The sequence below is a fragment of the Stigmatopora argus genome, chromosome 15 (genome assembly GCF_051989625.1).
Source record: "Stigmatopora argus isolate UIUO_Sarg chromosome 15, RoL_Sarg_1.0, whole genome shotgun sequence".
In the NCBI taxonomy this organism is placed as follows: domain Eukaryota; kingdom Metazoa; phylum Chordata; class Actinopteri; order Syngnathiformes; family Syngnathidae; genus Stigmatopora; species Stigmatopora argus.
Window position 1 is genome coordinate 15,831,254 of NC_135401.1, and position 20,223 is coordinate 15,851,476.

Sequence of the window (20,223 nt, forward strand, 5' to 3'; positions counted from 1 at the left end):
GTCTGTTAGCTTCCTTTCATTGCTTTTCCCCCTGGTTGCACTGCTTCCAGATGTGTTTTCATATTGAAGCATTTAACCAATTACATTTCAGCCATTATTTGTTGCCAGGGTCAGAAAAATGCCTCATGGCCTTCACAATCAGTTCTGCAGGCTCTGCTGCAATAAACAAGCGTCGATGAGACTGTTGCTTTAACCAATCAGAATTCGATTTGGTGACACCAAGGCCTTCTTGCAGGCGTAGGGATACGTCATTGCCTTCTCGCAGGCGTAGGGATACGTTATCGCTTTCACCAACTATGATTGGCTAGTGATAGAGTGAACTAGCCAGAGCTACCAAATTGTATCTGGAGCGAGCAGCACAAGCAAATACCGTAATTACTCGAATATAACACGCAGATTTTTGCTATATAATTAATTCCAATAGTTGGGGGTGCGTGTTATAATCAAAAACTAATTTTTTTTTTTTTTTTTTTTTTTTTGTCTTGTTACATGGCCCTTAGCCTGGTGCTTTTTCTTGCCAAATAAATTGAATTTAAATTGAATTGAATAAAATAAATTACAAATTTTCGATCGAAAAAAGCATTGTCAAACTCACTTTGACGCACGGATTTTACGTCATCTCGTAGAGCCGACGCACGGATTTTACGTCATCTCGTGAAGCCGACGCACGGACTTTACGTCATCTCGTAAAGCCGAGACCACCACTGCCCCCCTCTAGCCTCGTACCCGTCTCAGTTCACCCTCTCTCAGTTCAGTGTTATAATCAATAACTAAAATAAATTACAAATTTTCGATCGAAAAAAGCATTGTCAAACTCACTTTGACGCACGGATTTTACGTCATCTCGTAAAGCCAATCGGATGATGTGTTGTGGGAGGAAGAGGAAGTGGATGAAGGAAGCGTGGACGTTGATAGGATTCTCAACGAAGAGATGTATGAGAGGACAGACAAAGAGAGAGAGGAACTCTTCATTTGAAGGATTCTAATGAATAAATTTGTTTGAACAAAACAATCGTGAAACGAAGAAAAAAAGGTAAGATTTCTGATTTTCGTCAGCGGGAAATTTTAGGTGCGCACTATATTCGAGTACTGCGTTTTTCCAGATTTTTTTGGCCCAAAATTACCTGCGTGTTATTTTCGAGTGCGCGTTATATTCGAGTAATTACGGTATATTTTTTTGTTGATTTAATAGCGGTTTTGTCAACCCGCAATGGCTGAAGGAGAAGAAATTGTTTTTTTTGCACACAAAGCCATTTTCAAGACGGACATTTCAAGAAAAAAAAGCTGGACATCATTAAGAAAGGTCGGACAACTCCAACGCAGGCAAGCCTGTCACAATCGGGAACGAACATTTTCAGCGCTAAATTGAATAAAAACGTATGCCAGAAATACGACAGGACATGCTCGACATTAGCTTCGATGGCGATAAAAAGAAGGAAGGAAGAAAGGAGGATGGATATTGTGTACAGGTAAAAAGGATTTTTGGTGAGTAAAATATGGCTATATTCTAAATAATATTTCAATTGTATGAAATTCCTGGGGAAAGTCGTCTTCCGGGCCCGGTTCTGATATCTGAAAAGCTCCAGTGTTTGTATTTAATCTCCAGTATTTGTATTTAATCAAAAAATGCTGCTAGGAAGTGGATTTTGCCCCATTTTAGTGCATTTTTTGCTGGTTAGCCATGGACGGCCATCGCTGTCTTTTCCCGGGAAAATCACCCCCCTGGCCCGGTTGTAATGTCTGAAAAGCTCCAGTATTTGTATTTAATCATTAAATGCTGCTAGAAAGTGGATTTTACCCCATTTTAGTGCCAATTTTGCCGTTTCGCCATTGACGTCCATCGCTGTCTTTTCCCGGTGAAATCACCCCCCTGGCCTGGTTGTAATGTCTGAAAAGCTCCAGTATTTGTATTCAATCATTAAATGCTGCTAGGGAGTGGATTTTACCCCATTTTTGTGCATTGATTTATTGATTATTTTTTATGTGTCGCAGCTGTAGCTGTAGTAGAGGTTTTATAGCCATAAAATAGTTTTTGCTGAAGGCGTCACTAGGAAATGCATGGACCGCCACTCTACTTACCTTAGCATCCGGTGGGATGTAGACAGCAGTGATGTTAACAACGGCTATCTCTCTGGGTAGTGTTAGACTTGACTTATTAGCTTCTGGCTCCAATTCCTAAATCTGTCTTCTCCCGTCTAACAATGGTGCGTGTTCAGCATCGAAGGAAGAGACCAGGGTTTGGGAGTTACTCCACAGATGATTTATTCCTGATATTGATCCTTACAGAGCTGCGGGTCCCTTTCCCCAATTATAAACCAGCTGAGCGTCGCCGCGCTTCAGTGGAGGATTAAAGTGACGAAAGTCCAAACCCGCGTTTACCCAGTTATAGTATAACAAAAATGAATATTCATTCGCTGATTTTAATGATATGTGGACTGTCCCACGATGGTCTGTAGGGGTCTCCTCTTCTGGAATCCGCTGGCCCTTGAATCCACGTCTGTCCTTGGTCGCCTTCTCCGCTGGAGTCCACAGCGTCTCCTTTGAAGTTATCACCTCCACCGCTTGGCACCTTGGCGTTACTGTCCCTCGAAGCCCACCATCTGTCTTCTTATCCGCATGTGACCAACCTCAAAGTAGATACTCAGACAGAGACCGTTTGTTCTTTGTAATTGAGTTAAGAACAATAGTTTTAATCCTACAGTGGGCATATATATCAAAATGAAACAGCTACAATAAAATGAAGGAGTAAAATATGTCATATTCTTCAGTAGAAAGAAGGGTCTGCATCTCACCGACATGAATTCTACGTCTGGGGAACAGTGTCTAACCATAACAGTGCTATTGTTACATCATCCCTCATTCACATAAATGCAAAGCCCACCACCTCTTTTTTTCCTGAGTCGAACGTCCTGTCTGATCTGAGTAGCGTGCGTCCTGCTAGCTGCACGGTAGTGTCAGGTATTTGTGGGTGAAGTCACATCTCTGTGATTATTAGCATGGAGCATTCACGAACATAGCGATGAGCACCGAGCTCTAATTCCAAATCGTCCGTTTTGTTTGCAATGTATCTGACGTTGGACAGAGCGAGGGTTTTGAGTGGTTGTTTCCTGAGCTTACACAACATGCCCGCTCGACAGCCTCCCTTCTGTTTTCAAACATAAATACAATTCCTGTATCGGGTATCTTTCCTTTAATTGCCATGGTAGAGTTGCTTTCCCATTGGCTTCCAACATCTTTGTGGCCTCCCTTTGTCTAGAATAAAGCCTTTCCATGATGGCTTACAGTTAGCATGCTGTAGGCAGATGGTAGGTTTTTTGCATTTCTTAATAATGTTAATTGGATTGGATAACTTTATTCATCCCGTATATGGGAAATTTCATTGTGACAGTAGCAGAGGGTGATTAGACAGAACAACAAAGCAAAAGCACACAGTACAAAGCAAATAAAAATAAATGGGATCATTAAGAATCACCAAATCCAATCATTAAGACCGAAAAGCAGCAAAAACACAAAACGAGCAAGAGTGGACGGAGCTACCGCCGCCGGCTGCCACTTGAACGGCGCCATCTTGGTTGCGGTAGCTAAAACGGATACAGACTCAAAAAGACGTTGTAAAGTTGGACAAAAACTGGAACCACACACAGGAAGTCTTCCACAAGATGGGGAATTTCTGCAGACTGTTACCGAGGTAGAAAATATGCAGAGTCACTCTTCCAAGCTTATCCACACAGTTCCTCAGTAGTCTGGAGCTGAAGACAACAGTAGCAGAGTAGAGTCCCTCGACTCCGTTGCTGGTAAGCGCCGACAGCTCTTCCATCTTATCCCATGATGGAATGGTTGGTCAGAAGCGTTGCTTCTTCTCCCGGCACTTTTGTCCAGCTCGGAATTTCCAGCTGGATTGAGGTGTTGCTCCTTCTGCTGCGTATTGTAACAGCTAGTCCCATGTGTATGACAGCGTAGGCATGGCTGATGGTTCCAAAAAAGAAGTGGCAGAAAGAAGCCGGGCTAACAGAACAAAGAAAGTTGTAAAAACATTAAAGTAAAAAGTATAAAGTACAAGGTAAAGTAAAAAGGAATGTATTAAGAAATATTAAAATGTAATTTAAAAAAAGATAGAAGGGCTGTAAAACACGAAAAACAAATAAGAGTGGACAGAGCTACTGCCACTGGCTTCCGCGTGACGGCGCCATCTTGGAAAAAAAATTAATGGCTTAATAAATATTTGTGTCCTCTTTTTCTCTTTTTTTGCATGCATACATTTGCATAACTATTACAGAATTTGTATACTTTTATAAGTTTTAAATGATTTAGGTGGTAGTATTGAAGAACTGGTATGAATAATGCTAATTCAATATAAAATATGTATTTATGAAAAATCAAAGTTACAAAAAAACTTCTGGAACAAATTTTCATTATAGAAGTATAATGAGATTTAACTACAAAGTGCACAAATACAACAAAAAAGAAACAGAAATAAATAATCAATAAATATGTAGTAAAGTGAGATCAGCAGAGCGGAGCGGCCTGGTTCCGTCGTAAGTCCAGAATGAGTTCTTTGCTTTTGGAGACGTTCAGCGCCAAGTTGTTGAGAGCTCACCACTCGCTGAGTCTAAGGACTCAACAACAAACAAACAAACAAACAAATAGATAGATAATAAATATTTAGTATAATCGTAACTCTTCTTATGAAATTAATTGGTTCCAGAATTTTTTTCATAAATAGAGCAGTACTTTACATATAAATACTCTAATTTGTTCCACGTTCCCCTCAAAACTATCAACTAAACCCTTAAAAATTCATCAGTGTCCCAATTTTGTAGGAAATGTAAAGACAAAAATGAGAGAAAATGATTATAATATTATTAAAAGAGGCAGAGAGCCAACAAACACATGAACCCACAAGAGAGACATGGAGAGTTGTTGTGAGACAGCCGATGAGAGCCCAGAAGAGTGTAATGAAATTGTGAAACAAAAAGCAATGCATCCATGACAATTTCAAAACAAAACGGATATGGGAAATGTACATACCTGTCAACCTAAGACTTCATAAATCTGTATGACTGGCTACAAAAATTCTTATATGGACATCAGTATCCTTAACCCCCACTGACGAGTCATTACCCTAACGTGGTGGTGGGGTTTGGGTGTCCCAATGATCCTTGTAGCTATGTTGTCTGGGGCCTTGTGCCCCTGGTAGGGTCACCCATGGCAAACTGGTCTGAGGTGAGGGACCAGACAAAGCATGACCAGAAGACCTCTTATGATGAAAAACATAATTGGAAAACGTCTTCCCTCCTCTGGATGCGCGTCACCAGAGCCCCACTCTGGAGCCAGGCCCAGAGGAGGGGCGCAATGTCGAGCGCCTGGTGGCCGGGCCTACACCCATGGGGCCGGGCAAAGCCCAAAGAGGCGACGTGGATTCCCCCTCACATGGGCACACCACCTGTGAGATGGGCCAAAGAGGTCAGGGGCGCTGACAGTTGGGCGGCAGCCAAAGGAGGGATCCTTGGCAGTCCGATCCCCGGCTGCAGAAACTAGCTCTTGGGACGTGAATGTCACCTCTCTGGTTGGGAAAGAGCCTGAGCTAGTGCATGAGGTTGAGAAATTCCTGCTTGACATAGTCGGGCTCACCTCTACGCACAGCTTGGTTTCCGGTACCACTCCTCTCAAGGGGGATTGAACACTCTTCCACTCTGGAGTTGCCCGCGGTGAGAGGCGCCGAGCGGGTGTGGGCATACTTGTTGGCCCCCGGCTCGTGCCTGTATGTTGGGGTTTACCCCGGTGGACAAGAGGGTAGCATCCCTCTGTCTTCGGGTGGGGGGACGGGACCTGACTGTTGTTTGTGCGTATGCACCAGACAGCAGTTCAGAGTACCCACCCTTTTTGGGATCCATGGAGGGGGTGCTGGAGAGTGCCCCTTCGGAGGACATCCTCGTTCTGCTGGGGGACTTCAATGCTCACGTGGGCAATGGCAGTGAGACCTGGAGGGGCGTGATTGGGAAGAACGGCCCCCTGATCAAAACCCGAATAGTGTTCTATTGTTGGATTTCTGCGCTCGTCATGGATTGACAATAATGAACACCATGTTCAAGCATAACGGTGTCCATATGTGCACTTGGCACCAGGACACCCTAGGCCGCAGTTCGATGATTGACTTAATGGTCGTGTCATCGGACCAGCGGCCGCATGTCTTGGACATTCGGGTAAAGAAAAGGGCGGAGCTGTCAACCGATCACCACCTGGTGGTGAGTTGGTTCCGATGGTGGGGGCAGATGCCAGTAAAGCCCAGGAGACCCAAACGTTTCATGAGGATCTCCTAGGAATGCCTGGCGGAGTCCCCTGTCAGAAGGCGTTTCACTTCCCACCTCCGACAGAGCTTCTCTCGTGTCCGGGGAGAGGCGGGGGACATTGAGTCCGAGTGGACCATGTTCCGAACTTATATTGCTGAGGCGGGAGACCGGAGCTGTGGCCGCAAGGTGGTCGGTGCCTGTCGTGGCTGCAACCCCAGAACCTGTTGGTGGACACCGGCGGTAAGGGATGCCGTCAGGCTGAAAAAGGAGACCTACCGGGACCTTTTGGTTCATGGGGCTCCGGAGGCAGCTGACGGGTACTGGGTGGCCAAGCACCGCGCGGCTCTGGTCGTCTCTGAGGAAAAAAAACAGGCATGGGAGGAGTTTGGTGTGGCCATGGAGAACGAGTTCCGGGTGGCTTCAAGGAAATTTTGGTCCACCATCCGGCGTCTCAGAAGGGGGAAGCAGTGCACCGTCAACACAGTGTATAGTGGGGATGGGGCGGTGCTGACCTTGACTCGGGATGTTGTGAATCAATGGTCCGAATACTTTGAAGACCTCCTCATTTCCACCGACGTGCCTTCCCATGAGGAAGCAGAGATTGGGGACTCTGGGGTGGACTCTCTTATCTCTGGGGTTGAAGTCAGCGAGGTGGTTAAAAAGCTCCTCAGTGGCAAGGCCCCGGGGGTGGATGAGATTTGCCTGGAGTTTCTAAAGGCTCTGGATGTTGTGAGGCTGTCTGGGCTGAAACACCTCTGGAACATCGCGTGGACATCAGGGACAGTGCCTCTGGATTGGCAGACTGGGGTGGTGGTTGCCCTTTTTAAAAGTGGGACCGGAGGGTGTCTTCCAATTACCAGGGAATCACACTCCTCAGCCTCCCCGGGAAGGTCTATTCTGGGGTACTAGAGAGGAGGGTCCGCCGGGATGTCGAATCTCGGATTTAGGAGGAGCAGTATGGTTTTTGTGCTGACTGTGGAACAGTGGATCAGATCTACACCCTCAGCAGGGTCCTTGGGGGGGTCATGGGAGTTCACCCAACCAGTCTTCATGTGCTTTGTGGACTTGGAGAAGGCGTTCGACCGTGTCCCATGGACAGTCTTGTGGGGGTACTTCGGGAGTATGAGGTTCTGGAACCCCTTTTATGTGGCCGGGGTCCGGTTACTTTATGACCGGAATCAGAGTCTGGTCCGCGTAGCTGGCAGTAAGACAGATCAGTTTCCAGTGGGGGTTGGCCTCCGCCAGGGCTGCCCTATGTCACCCATTCTGTTCATCACTTTTATGGACAGAATATATAGGCACAGCTGTGGCGTTGAGGTGGTCCGGTTTGGTGGCCTCAGTATTGCATCCCTGCTTTTTGCAGATGATGTGGTTCTGTTGGCTTCATCAGGCCATGATCTCCAACTCTCATTGGAACAATTCGCAACCGAGACTCACTGTCGTCCTGTGCACTGAGCATTGTGTATTTTCAAATAAGCGCCACGGGGTCCGCTGTAAGGTCGCACAGCGTTCCATTTCTGAAAAAAATCCACCCTCACAGAGGCTCTTGGCCACTTAGTCCGGTGAGAAAGCTCAATTTTTGGAAAAAAATGAAGGTCACCGCTCGCATCCCGCCATTTTTCTTTCTCGGTGCTGAGTTGAGTGACAGTCCCCTGACTTCCGCCAATTTCTTAGTGCCAAATGGAAGACAAGGGAAGTGTCTTATGCTTGCGAGTTTCGGCGTGAATTTTGACATTTTATGCACTTTAAAAAAATACTTTTTATACTATAAAAACGCGACAAATGTTGACGTTTATTAGTTCGTATTCGACAAAATATCTCATGTTAAAGCCGTCTCCAAAAAGACCGACATTTGCACATTGCACAATATGCATGTGCGAATTCAGCATGGGGCGGCCTGGTGTCATGAGTGGTTAGCGCGTCCGTCTCACAGCTCTGGGGTCCTGGAGTCAAATCCAGGTCACATCCACCTGTGTGGAGTTTGCATGTTCTCCCCAGGCCTGCGTGGGTTTCCTCCGAGTACGCCGGTTTCCTCCCACATTCCAAAAACATGCATGGTAAGCTGATTGGACACTCTAAATTGCCCCTAGGTATAAGTGTGAGAGTGCATGGTTGTCCGTCTCCTTGTGCCCTGCGATTGGCTGGCCACCGATCCAGGGTGTCCCCCGCCTCTGACCCAGCCGGAGTCAGCTTGGATAGGCTCCAGCACCCCCCGCAACCCTAATGAGGATAAAGTTTTTCAGAAAACGATATAGGCGATGAGATGAGAGATAAAAACATGATAATAACAATTTGATTTGAATTGTCCTACTTTTTTTTTTTTACATTTTATGTCGATTTTGCATGAATCACATTCATTCTGGAAAAAAACTCCGGAAATTGAGATTGGTAGCTCTGTATAACAATACTGGACTCTTATTCAATATAACCTGGTTCATTTTCACACTATTTTCCAACAGGACTTTACCATGACACTATATCTGAGACATTATTGGAAAGATGAGCGTCTGTCATTCACCAGCAGTACGAACAAGAGCATGACATTTGATGGCCGTTTGGTGAAAAAAATTTGGGTTCCTGATGTATTCTTCGTCCACTCTAAGAGATCTTTCATCCATGACACAACAACAGACAACATCATGCTGCGTGTCTTTCCTGATGGCCATGTGCTTTACAGTCTCAGGTGTGTATCAAGTCAGTGGTCAATTCATTTAGTGAGACGCATTATGTCATCTGCTACAGTGGAGATAACAATAAAAATAATTATGCACAACTTGATAAACAGTCATAATATTAAAAAAACAATAATAACACTATAGCACTATAAAAACACACATTATCATGCCATTGCCCCGGGAAAACTAAACACAGATCCGGGTTGCCGTCCCTCGGACAAAACTATAGCAGAAATGGCAGTAGCTCCACCCGTTTTTACTCGTTTTCTGTGTTTTTGCAGCTTTTCTATCTTTTTTTGTTTTATTACAATTTAATATTTTTTAATACTTGACTTTATACTTTACTTGATACTTTTTTATCACGTTTACGTCTTGCCTTCACCTGGCGTGTCACATGTAAGAGGCAGTCTTTGTTCTCTTAGTTTAGTTTCTTTTTGGTAGTTCTGGACATTTTTTTGACCCATTCAGTCATGCCTCCGCTATCCTACAGACGGGATCAGCTGTTGGCGCTATGCAACACCTGGATGCCCCTGGAAATCCCCACAGAGTTAAAGAGAAGGGGGGTGCAGAGCTGGATGAAAGTGCCGGGAGAAGAAGCGACGCTTAAGACCAATCATTCCATCTATTGTTATGGGAAATGTAAGATATCTACCCAATAAGATGGAAAAGCTAACGGCGCTTACGAGGCTGCAACGGGAGCATCGGGGGTGTTGTATTATGTGCTGTTTTGAGACCACTGACTGGGAGGTGCTGTGCAATTCATATGGGAAAGGCATTGACAGCTTGACCCACTGCATCACAGATTATATTAACTTCTGTGTTGAGAACACTGTCCCCTTCAAGAAGGTCCATTGTTTCTCCAACAATAAGCCGTGGGTCACCAGGGATCTAAGGGCCCTCCTGAACAAGAAGAAGAGGGCTTTTAGGTTTGGGCAGAAAGAGAGTCTGAAAATGGTACAGAAGGAGCTGAAGAGAGAGATAAGGAAGGGAAAGACCATCTACAGGAGGAAGCTAGAGAACCAACTAATGAGAGGCAACACAAAAGAGGTCTGGAGGAGCTTGAGGACCATTTCGGGCCATGGAGGCAACAGGGACAGAGACCCGGAGTCCGGAGACAGGGAGTGGGCCAATGAACTGAATCAGTTCTTTAACAGATTCAGTTCTGCCCCCACTCCCCTGACCCCCCAGACCAGAAGCAACTCCCCCATTTCTCCTTCCCCTCTTTCACCGGTCTCTACATTACTGTCGATCAGGTAATAAAACAGCTTAAGAAGATTGGTGCAAGGAAGGCTACTGGTCCAGACAGCCTCAGTTCCAGACTACTGAGATACTGTAGGATCAGCTTGGCAAAGTGATTCTGCATATTTGCATGCAGGGGGTGGGAGGTGCTGTCCATGATGGACATCATCCTGGTCAGCATTCTCCGCTCTCCCACTTCCTCCACAGAGTCCAGAGGACAGCCCAGAACAGGAGGGCCAGCTCTGTTCTGGGCTGTCCTCTGGACTCTGTGGAGGAAGTGGGAGAGCGGAGAATGCTGACCAGGATGATGTCCATCATGGACAGCACCTCCCACCCTCAGCATGAGTCTGTGGAGTCCCTCCGAAGCTCCTTTAGCAATAGACTGCGGCACCCTCATTGCAGGAAGGAGCGCTTCCGCAGATCTTTCCTCCCATCAGCTGTCAGGCTCTTTAACCAAAAAATGGCTGAGTGTTGAGACCTACTGTATGCATGCATGTATATTTAAGTGTATGTATGTATATATGTGCTAAGCAACACGCTTATTTATTTATATATTTATTCATGTATTTATTCATTAACTTACTTTTACCTATCTATTTATGTCTAAAATGCCTTTCCTATTCCTGCATCGTCACCCTCTTGCTACTGTGACAACAAAATTTCCCGAATACGGGATGAATAAAGTTATCCAATCCAATCCAATCCAATCCAATATTTTCAACCTCAGCCTCAGTCTGCAGAAGGTCCCCTCCTTATGGAAAACGTCCTATGTGGTCCCAGTTCCAAAGACTGCGAACCCCAGGGAGCCAAACCACTTCAGGCCGGTAGCATTAACCTCTCACCTGATCAAGACAATGGAGAGAATCATCCTCAATCACCTCAGCCCCCTGATGAATGCAGAGCTGGACCCTCTGCAGTTTGCCTATCGTCCAGGCATTGGTGTGGAAGATGCTACCACCTACCTGATGCACGGTTCTCTTTCACACCTGGAGAACACACGAAGCACGGTGAGAATGACGTTTTCTGACCTGTCCAGTGCGTTCAACACCATTCAGCTGGTCCTACTGAGAGGGAAACTGGAAGAGGCTGGAGTAAGGAACCACCTAGCCGCATGGATCATAAACTTCCTCACTGACAGACCACAATATGTGAGACTTCAGGACTGTACGTCTGATGTGGTAGCTTGCAGCACGGGGCCCCCGCAAGGCACGGTGCTCTCCCCACTCCTCTTCTCCCTCTACACATCAGACTTCAAACGTAATACAGACACCTGCCACCTCCAGAAGTTCTCTGACGACACCGCTATTGTTGGACAAGTGATGGACGGGAATGACCTAGAGTACAGGGGAGTCAACATCAACACCAGTAAGACAAAGGAAATGGTAATCGATTTTCGGAGGTATCCTCAACAGACCACTCAGGTGAACATCCAGGGTACAGACATTGAAATCGTGGAGAATTTTAAGTACCTGGGTGTTCACCTCAATAACAAACTAGACTGGGCCACAAACATAGATGCCCTGTATAAAAGGGGCCAGAGTCGCCTCTACCTACTGCGGACACTACGGTTCTTTAGAGTGTGCAGGATACTGCTGAGGACCTTTTACGACACTAGGGTGGCATCTACAATGTTTTATGCAGTGGTCTGTTGGGGATGCGGGAGCATGGAGAGGGACAAGAACAGGCTGAATAAGCTGGTCCGGAGGGCCAGTTTTGTTCTGGACTGTACTTTGGACTCTGTGGAGGAAGTGGGAGAGTGGAGGATGCTGACCAGGATGTTCTCCATCATGGACAGCACCTCCTACGCCCTGCATGAGTCTGTGGAGTCCCCCCAAAGCTCTTTCAGCAATAGACTGCTGCACCCTCATTGCAGGAAGGAGCGCTTCCGCAGATCGTTCCTCCCATCAGCTGTCAAGCTCTTAAACAAAACAAATGGCTGAGTGTTAAGACCTACCGTATGTATACATTTACATCTATGTGTATGTATATATATATATATATATATAATATACATATATATAATATATACATATATATATAATATATACATATATATATAATATATATACCGTATTTTCACGCCTATAAGGCGCGCATAAAAGTCAAAAAATTTCTCCAAAATAGAAAGGGCGCCGTATAATCCAGTGCGCTTTATATATGGACCAATACTAAAATTGTTATCACGATAAAATAAAATAAATCAGTCAATAGGACAACTACGGAAACCAGCCCCCGACTCTACTATTTTCCCGTAGATAAAGTACTGCGCAGAGACTGCTGGGATATAGAGTTCTTAATACACCCAGTTCTTCAATACAGTTAGTATGATGGCAACCACACTAATTTGGTGCTGGCTGTCATTTCGGCTGTATTTACAAAAGAAATCCTGCCGCTAAATGTTGGCGTCAACAGAGCATTCAAAGCTAGACTGTGAACTATGTATGTATATATATATATATATATATATATATATATATATATATATATATATATATATATATATATATATATATATATATATATATATATATATATATATACAACTAACTACGCCAAGCAGCCCGACTCTACTATTTTCCCGTAGATAAAGTACTGCACAGTGACTGCTGGGATATAGAGTTCTTGCACGCAACACCCACACGCTAAAAACACGCTTTAAAAAGGCAACGGAAGCAAAACTGAGTTCGGTTGTACTTTATTTAGATATTTTACAACTAACTCACGTCATTATCACCCACAAATCCATCAAAGTCCTCATTTTCTGTGTCCGAATTAAACAATTGCCCAAATGAGTCTTCCAAAACGCTGGGTCCCGCGGTTGTAGTTCTTAAGCCTCCGGGAATGACGGCAAGCTCCGAGTTATTATATGTAATATATATACATAGTTCACAGTCTAGCTTTGAATGCTCTGTTGACGCCAACATTTAGCGGCAGGATTTCTTTTGTAAATACAGCCGAAATGACGGCCAGCTTCAAATTAGTGTGGTCACCAGTATGATGGCGACCACACTAATTTGGTGAAAATACGGTATATATATATATATATATATATATATATATATATATATATATATATATATATATATATATATATATATATATACATATATATACATATATACATATATAAATATATATATACATATATAAATATATATATACATATATATATATATCAGTGGCGGGCCGTCAGGGCCTTCAAGGCCTTCTCTGCTGGCCTAAGAAATATCTGAATCATATTATATTTTGTCCATCAATACGTACTTATTCCAAATGGTCTGTTAGCTTCCTTTCATTGCTTTTCCCCCTGGTTGCACTGCTTCCAGATGTGTGTTTTCATATTGAAGCATTTAACCAATCACATTTCAGCCATTTTTGTTGCCAGATCAGATCTGCCTCAAAGCCTGCACAATCAGTTCTTGCGGGCTTTGCTGCATTAAACTAGACTGTTGCTTTTAACCAATCAGATTTCGAGTTGGCAACCCCACAATGATTTTTCATAGGCGTTAGCATTTTGCTGGCTGGGACATGTCATTGCTTTCACAAACTATGATTGGCTAGTAGGCGGGCCAAAGCAGTACCGAGGCAGCCGAGATCGCAAACTCCACCCACTATGGCCGACAGAAGCAAAAACAAATAGATTCTGTTTGCTCACAAAGCTATTTTCTAGACAGACTTTTTCAGGAAAAAAATGGACATCATTAAGAAAGGGCAGTCAACTCCGAAGCTAGCAAGCCTGTTACAGCCGGGAAAATGGTGTGTGGGGCACTTTCAGCGCGCTAACTTAGCTCCACAAGCAAATAGTATATTGTTGTGTTGATTTAATGCCATTTTCAAAATGGACTATGCCGGAAATATGACAGGACAGGCTCGACTTTCATCATTAGCTTCGATGGCGTTAGGAAAGAAGGAAGAAAGAAAGGAGGCTGGATATTGTGTAAAAAGGATTTTTGGAATGATACGTTGAAGGCGCTACCAGAAAATGCACCGCCCGCCACTGATATATATATATATATATATATATATATATATATATATACATATATATATATACACACATATATATATATACATATATATATATATATATATATATATATATATATATACATATATATATATATATATATATACATATATATATACATATATATATATATATATATATATATATATATATATATATATATATATATAAATATCACTGGCGGGCGGTGCATTTTCTGGTAGCGCCTTCAACGTATCAATCCAACCCTCAAAAACTATTTTATGGCTATAAAACCTCTACTGCAGCTATAGCTGCGACACATAAAAAAATAATCAATAAATTAATGCACAAAAATGGGGTAAAATCCACTTCCTAGCAGCATTTCATGATTAAATACAAATACTGGAGCTTTTCAGACATTAAAACCAGGCCAGGGGGTGATTTTCCCGGGAAAAGACAGCGATGAACGTCAATGGCGTACAGGCAAACATTGCCCGAAAATGGGGTAAAATCCAGCCGAAAACAGCATTTATTGATTAAATACAAATACTGGAGCTTTTTAGACGTCAGAATCGGGCCCAGAGTGTCATTTCCCCGGTAAAAAGACAGCGATGAACGTCGATACGTCCATACGTGAAATGACAAAAAATGCACTAAAATTAGGTAAAATCCACTTCCTAGCAGCATTTATTGATTGAATACAAACACTGGAGCTTAAATACAAACACTGGAGCTTTTCAGATATCCGAACTTGGCCCACAATTGAAATATTATTTAGGAATATAGCCATATTTTACTCACCCATAATCCTTTTTACACAATATCCATCCTCCTTTCTTTCTTCCTTCTTTCCTATCGCCATCGAAGCTAATGAAGAAAGTCGAGCCTGTCCTGTCATATTTCCGGCATAGTCCGTTTTGAAAATGGCATTAAATCAACACAACAATATACTATTTGCTTGTGGAGCTAAGTTAGCGCGCTGAAAGTGCCCCACACACCATTTTCCCGGCTGTAACAGGCTTGCTAGCTTCGGAGTTGACCGCCCTTTCTTAATGATGTCCATCTTTTTCCTGAAAAAGTCCGTCTAGAAAATAGCTTTGTGAGCAAAAAGAATATATTTGTTTTTGCTTCTGTCGGCCATAGTGGGTGGAGTTTGCGATCTCGGCTGCCTCGGTACTGCTTTGGCCCGCCTACTGGCCAATCATAGTTTGTGAAAGCAATGACATGTCCCAGCCAGCAAAATGCGAATGCCTATGAAAAATCATTGTGGGGTTGCCAACTCGAAATCTGATTGGTTAAAAGCAACAGTCTAGTTTAATGCAGCAGAGCCCGCAAGAACTGATTGTGCAGGCTTTGAGGCAGATCTGATCTCGCAACAAATAATGGCTGAAATGTGATTGGTTAAATGCTTCAATATGAAAACACACATCTGGAAGCAGTGCAACCAGGGGGAAAATTCAATTTTTTTTTTCAATTCAATTTATTTGGCAAGAAAAAGCACCAGGCTAAGGGCCATGTAACAAGATACAAGAAATATGCACAAATCGCGGTGTAGTCACTGGTTCACGGCCAAAAAGTCATCCAGAGCCCTCTTGAACTGGGCGACCGTCGGCTTCTCGACCACACCCTGCAGAAGCCGGTTCCAAGGACCGGCGATGCGCACTGAAAAAGCACCCTTCCGCCGATTCAACTGGAACCCGCGAGGGTACAGCTTCCACGGATGACCCCTCAGACCACGATCAGGTGCGGGCGTGAAGAAGAGGTCGCGGGGCACGCTGTAGATACCGTGGAGGATGTTGTAGGCCAGTATCAGGTCCCCTCGCAGACACCTAGCCTCAAGGGTCGGCAGGTTGAGTCGCTGGCATCTTTCCTCGTAGGACATTAAGCTGAGGCCGCGGACCATCCTCGTTGCAAGCCTCTGGACCCGCTCCAGATGCTGCATGTCCTTGGCGAGGTACGGTGATGCGGCTTGGATCCCATACTCGAGAATGGGCCTCACCAGGGAAACATACAACGGAAGGAAGATGTCTGCTGTGATGACGGCAAAGGACCGGAACATTAGGAACAGCACTCCGCGAGCTTTGTTGGCTGCTTGGATGCATTGGGCCGTTGGTTTGAACGTGTCGTCGACAATGATGCCCAGATGTTTGCACCGTTGAGAACGTTCCAGATCCAGGCGTTCCGGTTCAAAGTCAAGAGGTGAATCAGGAGGAGCCCCAATAGCCAAATGACTGCATTTCGTGATGTTGAGCCGCAGGTCCCACAGGTTCGACCAACTCCACACATGATGAAGGCACCTACGCAGGTCCTCGTAGTCGCTCCGGGGAGCAACGAGCTTCACATCATCGGCGAAGAGGAGAACCCGCTGGGAGATGTGCTCTGGCAGGTCGTTTACAAACACCACGAACAGCAGTGGTCCAAGAACGGAGCCTTGGGGGACACTGCTGGGGGCGTTGTGAGTCTCTGAAAGTATGCCGTTGACTTGTACCTGAAAGGTGCGGCCAGCCAAAAACGCATCAATCCACCTCACGATCGCTGGGTGAATCGCATACGCTTCCAACTTGCGGAGTAGCAAGCGATGGTTGACCGAGTCAAACGCCTTGGCGAAGTCCAGGAAGACCAGGTCGGCAATTTGTCAATCGTCCATTAATTGAGTGACCCATTCCTCCATCATCAGCAAGTTGGTGAGGCAGGATCTCTTGGACACGAATCCATGCTGACTATCGGAGAAAAGCAATGAAAGGAAGCTAACAGACCATTTGGAATAATAAGTACGTATTGATGGACAAAATATAATATGATTCAGATATTTGTTAGGCCAGCAGAGAAGGCCTTGAAAGCCCTGATGGCCCGCCACAAATATATATATAATATACATATAATATATATAATATATATAGATATAGATGTATATGTATATACATATATGTATATATATATATATGTATATATATATATATATATAAAATATACATATAATATATACATATAATATATATAGATATATATGTATATACATATGTGTATATATATATATATATAGAGAGAGAGAGAGAGAGAGAGAGAGATCAGTGGCGGGCCGTCAGGGCCTTCAAGGCCTTCTCTGCTGGCCTAAGAAATATCTGTATCATATATTATATTTTGTCCATCAATACTTATTAACTAATTCCAAATTGTCTGTTAGCTTCTTTCATTGCTTTTCCCCCGGTTGCACTGCTTCCAGATATGTTTTCATATTGCATAAGCATTTAACCAATCACATTTCAGCCATTATTTGTTGCCAGGGTCAGAAATCTGCCTCAAGGCCTTCACAATTATTTCTGCAGGCTCTGCTGCATTAAACAAGCGTCGATAAGACTGTTATTTTAACCAATCAGATTTCGAGTTGGCAACACCACAATGCCTTGTCGCAGGCGTAGCGATACGTCATTGCCTTCTCGCAGGCGTAGGAATACGCTTTCACCAACTATGATTGGCTAGTGATTAGCCAGAGCTACCAAACTGTATCTGGAGCTAGCTGCACAAGCAAATATATTGTTGTGTTGATTTAAAGCCATTTTCAAGACGGACTATGCCAGAAATACGACAGGACAGGCTCGACTTTCAGCATTAAATTCGATGGCGATAGAAAAGAAGGAAGAAAGAAAGGAGGATGGATATTGTGTACAATTAAAAATGATTTTTGTTGAGTGAAATATAGCTATATTCCTAAATAATATTTCAATTGTGGGCCCGGTTCGGATATCTGAAAAGCTCCAGTATTTGTATTTAATCACTAAATGCTGCTAGGAAGTGGATTTTACCCCATTTTAGTGATTTTTTTGCCATTTTGCCATTGCCGTCCATTGCTGTCTTTTCCTGGGGAAATCACCCCCCTGGCCCGATTGTAATGTCTGAAATGTTCCAGTATTTGTGTTTAATCGGTAAATGCTGCTAGGAAATGGATTTTACCCCATTTTAGTGCAATTTTGCTGTTTCGCGTATGGACGTTACTCGACGTATCAACATTCGTCGCTGTCTTTTTCCCGGGGAAATGATACTCCGGGCCCGCTTCTGATGTCTGAAAAGCTCCAGTATTTGTATTTAATCAATAAATGCTGTTTTCGGCTGGATTTTATCCCATTTTCGGGCAATGTTTGCCGGTACGCCATTGACGTTCATCGCTGTCTTTTCCCGTGGCAAATCACCCCCTGGCTCGGTTGTAATGTCTGAAAAGCTCCAGTATTTGTATTTAATCATTAAATGCTGCTAGAAAGTGGATTTTACCCTATTTTTGTGCATTGATTTATTGAATATTTTTTATGTGTCGCAGCTGTAGCTGCAGTCGAGGTTTTATAGCCATAAAATAGTTTGAGGGTTGGATTGATTCGTTAAATGCGCTACGAGAAAATGCACGGACCGCCATTTATATATATATGCGTATGTGCGTGTATATGTATATATGTATATGTGTATATGTATGTGTATATGTATGTGTATATGTCTATATGTATATATATATATATATATGTATATATATATATGTATATATATATATATATATATATATATATATATATATATATATATATATATATATATATGTATATATGTGTATATATTTATATATATATACATATGTATATACAAATATAAATGTATATACAAATATATATATATATATATATATATATATATATATATATATATGTATATACAAATATATATATATATATATATATATATATATGTATACAAATATATATATATATATATATACACATCAATACTTATTACTGACAATAGCAATTGAAATACCTATTGTATTTACTCGCATATAAAACACATTTGTCGGACAAAAAAATGATGACTGAATCGAGGGTACGGCTTATTTGCGCATAAAAACATGGCGCGGTTGCGTCGCGCATGACGTCATGACGCAAGCGAATGCGGCCGATACTTTCATTTATTTCAAAATAGAGAAAAGATAAACAGATAATACGCTAAACAAAAAAATTTTTGACCTCGAAAGAAATTCAAGAAGAAGAAAAAACGTACGTATCTTGCATAAAATTTGAAAAAACTCACCCTCCAGCCACTGCTCGCTCAGGGCACAGCCATCTTACCTAGGTCCCGGGCAGCTATCTTACCTAGGGTGGTGCCTTTTAAACCTTGTTAAATGTGCTCTGACTGGCCAGACGTGAGTAGCCTTGATTTTGAAATGAAACAAAATTCCACTTTGATTTTTTGTTGTTGTAACTATTGGAGTAATATGAACCACCTAAAGAATTGAGATATTTTGAAATTAGACGCAATATGGTTGCCATAGCTTAAACCTCTGGTAAGAAAATTGTAATTTTTGTAATAAGAAAGCATCAGGTTCTCCAGATAGGCATACAGACGCTCCCCTACTTACGAACGAGTTAGGTTCCGAGCGATTGTTCATAAGTTGAATTTGTTTGTAAGTTGATTCAGTGCTATATTTTGTAATATAATTTGTGTTTAAGGCCTATGTAAGTATATTGAAGGTTTATATAAGTGCATTTGTATGTTTAAGGCTTGTATAAGTAACACGCATTGGTTTGTACTGAAAAAAACATTTAATAAAATGGAGAGAATATGTACAGTATTGTATATGTATAGAGAGAGAGATTTATGTATTAGAAACTGGCCGAAAGAAGCGATCTAACGACGATTGCAGTTTTCTTCTTTTTTTTCATAATAAATGATGCGGTAGCACTGTATGGCATCATTCAATTGATTTGCAAACTTTGTGCAACATTCAATATTTGGGTCCTGCTGCTCGATCTTTCTGTTTATAAATGGTACTGACGGTCAAACGATTCAATGCCCGTGAAACGCTCAACAATCTCACGCGCATCAAGCTTCGTTATTATTGCCACTCGTTTCAAATGAAATAGCTTGCCTCTTCCTTGCAACTCCTCAATAGAAGCATTTCGCTTTTTACTAACCATATTCAATAATGGATGCACGAGATATTTAATGATACAAATGAAAAAGGTTCTTTGCCCACTGGAGATACGTTCACGCA

At 42.9% G+C, this 20,223-nt stretch overlaps 1 protein-coding gene across 3 annotated transcripts in view; it reads left to right on the top strand.

Annotated features, from left to right (window-relative positions):
- gabrr2a (gamma-aminobutyric acid type A receptor subunit rho2a) overlaps positions 1–20,223 on the top strand; it is a 103,499-nt gene that overhangs the window by 44,130 nt on the left and 39,146 nt on the right. For all 3 annotated transcript variants that reach the window (XR_013305104.1, XM_077620528.1, XM_077620529.1), the window contains one exon: positions 8,750–8,973. Coding sequence is in view for 2 of the 3 variants with exons in the window: in XM_077620528.1 (XP_077476654.1) it covers positions 8,750–8,973 (224 nt within the window). In the remaining variant the exon portion in view is untranslated. The remainder of the gene's footprint in view (positions 1–8,749; positions 8,974–20,223) is intronic.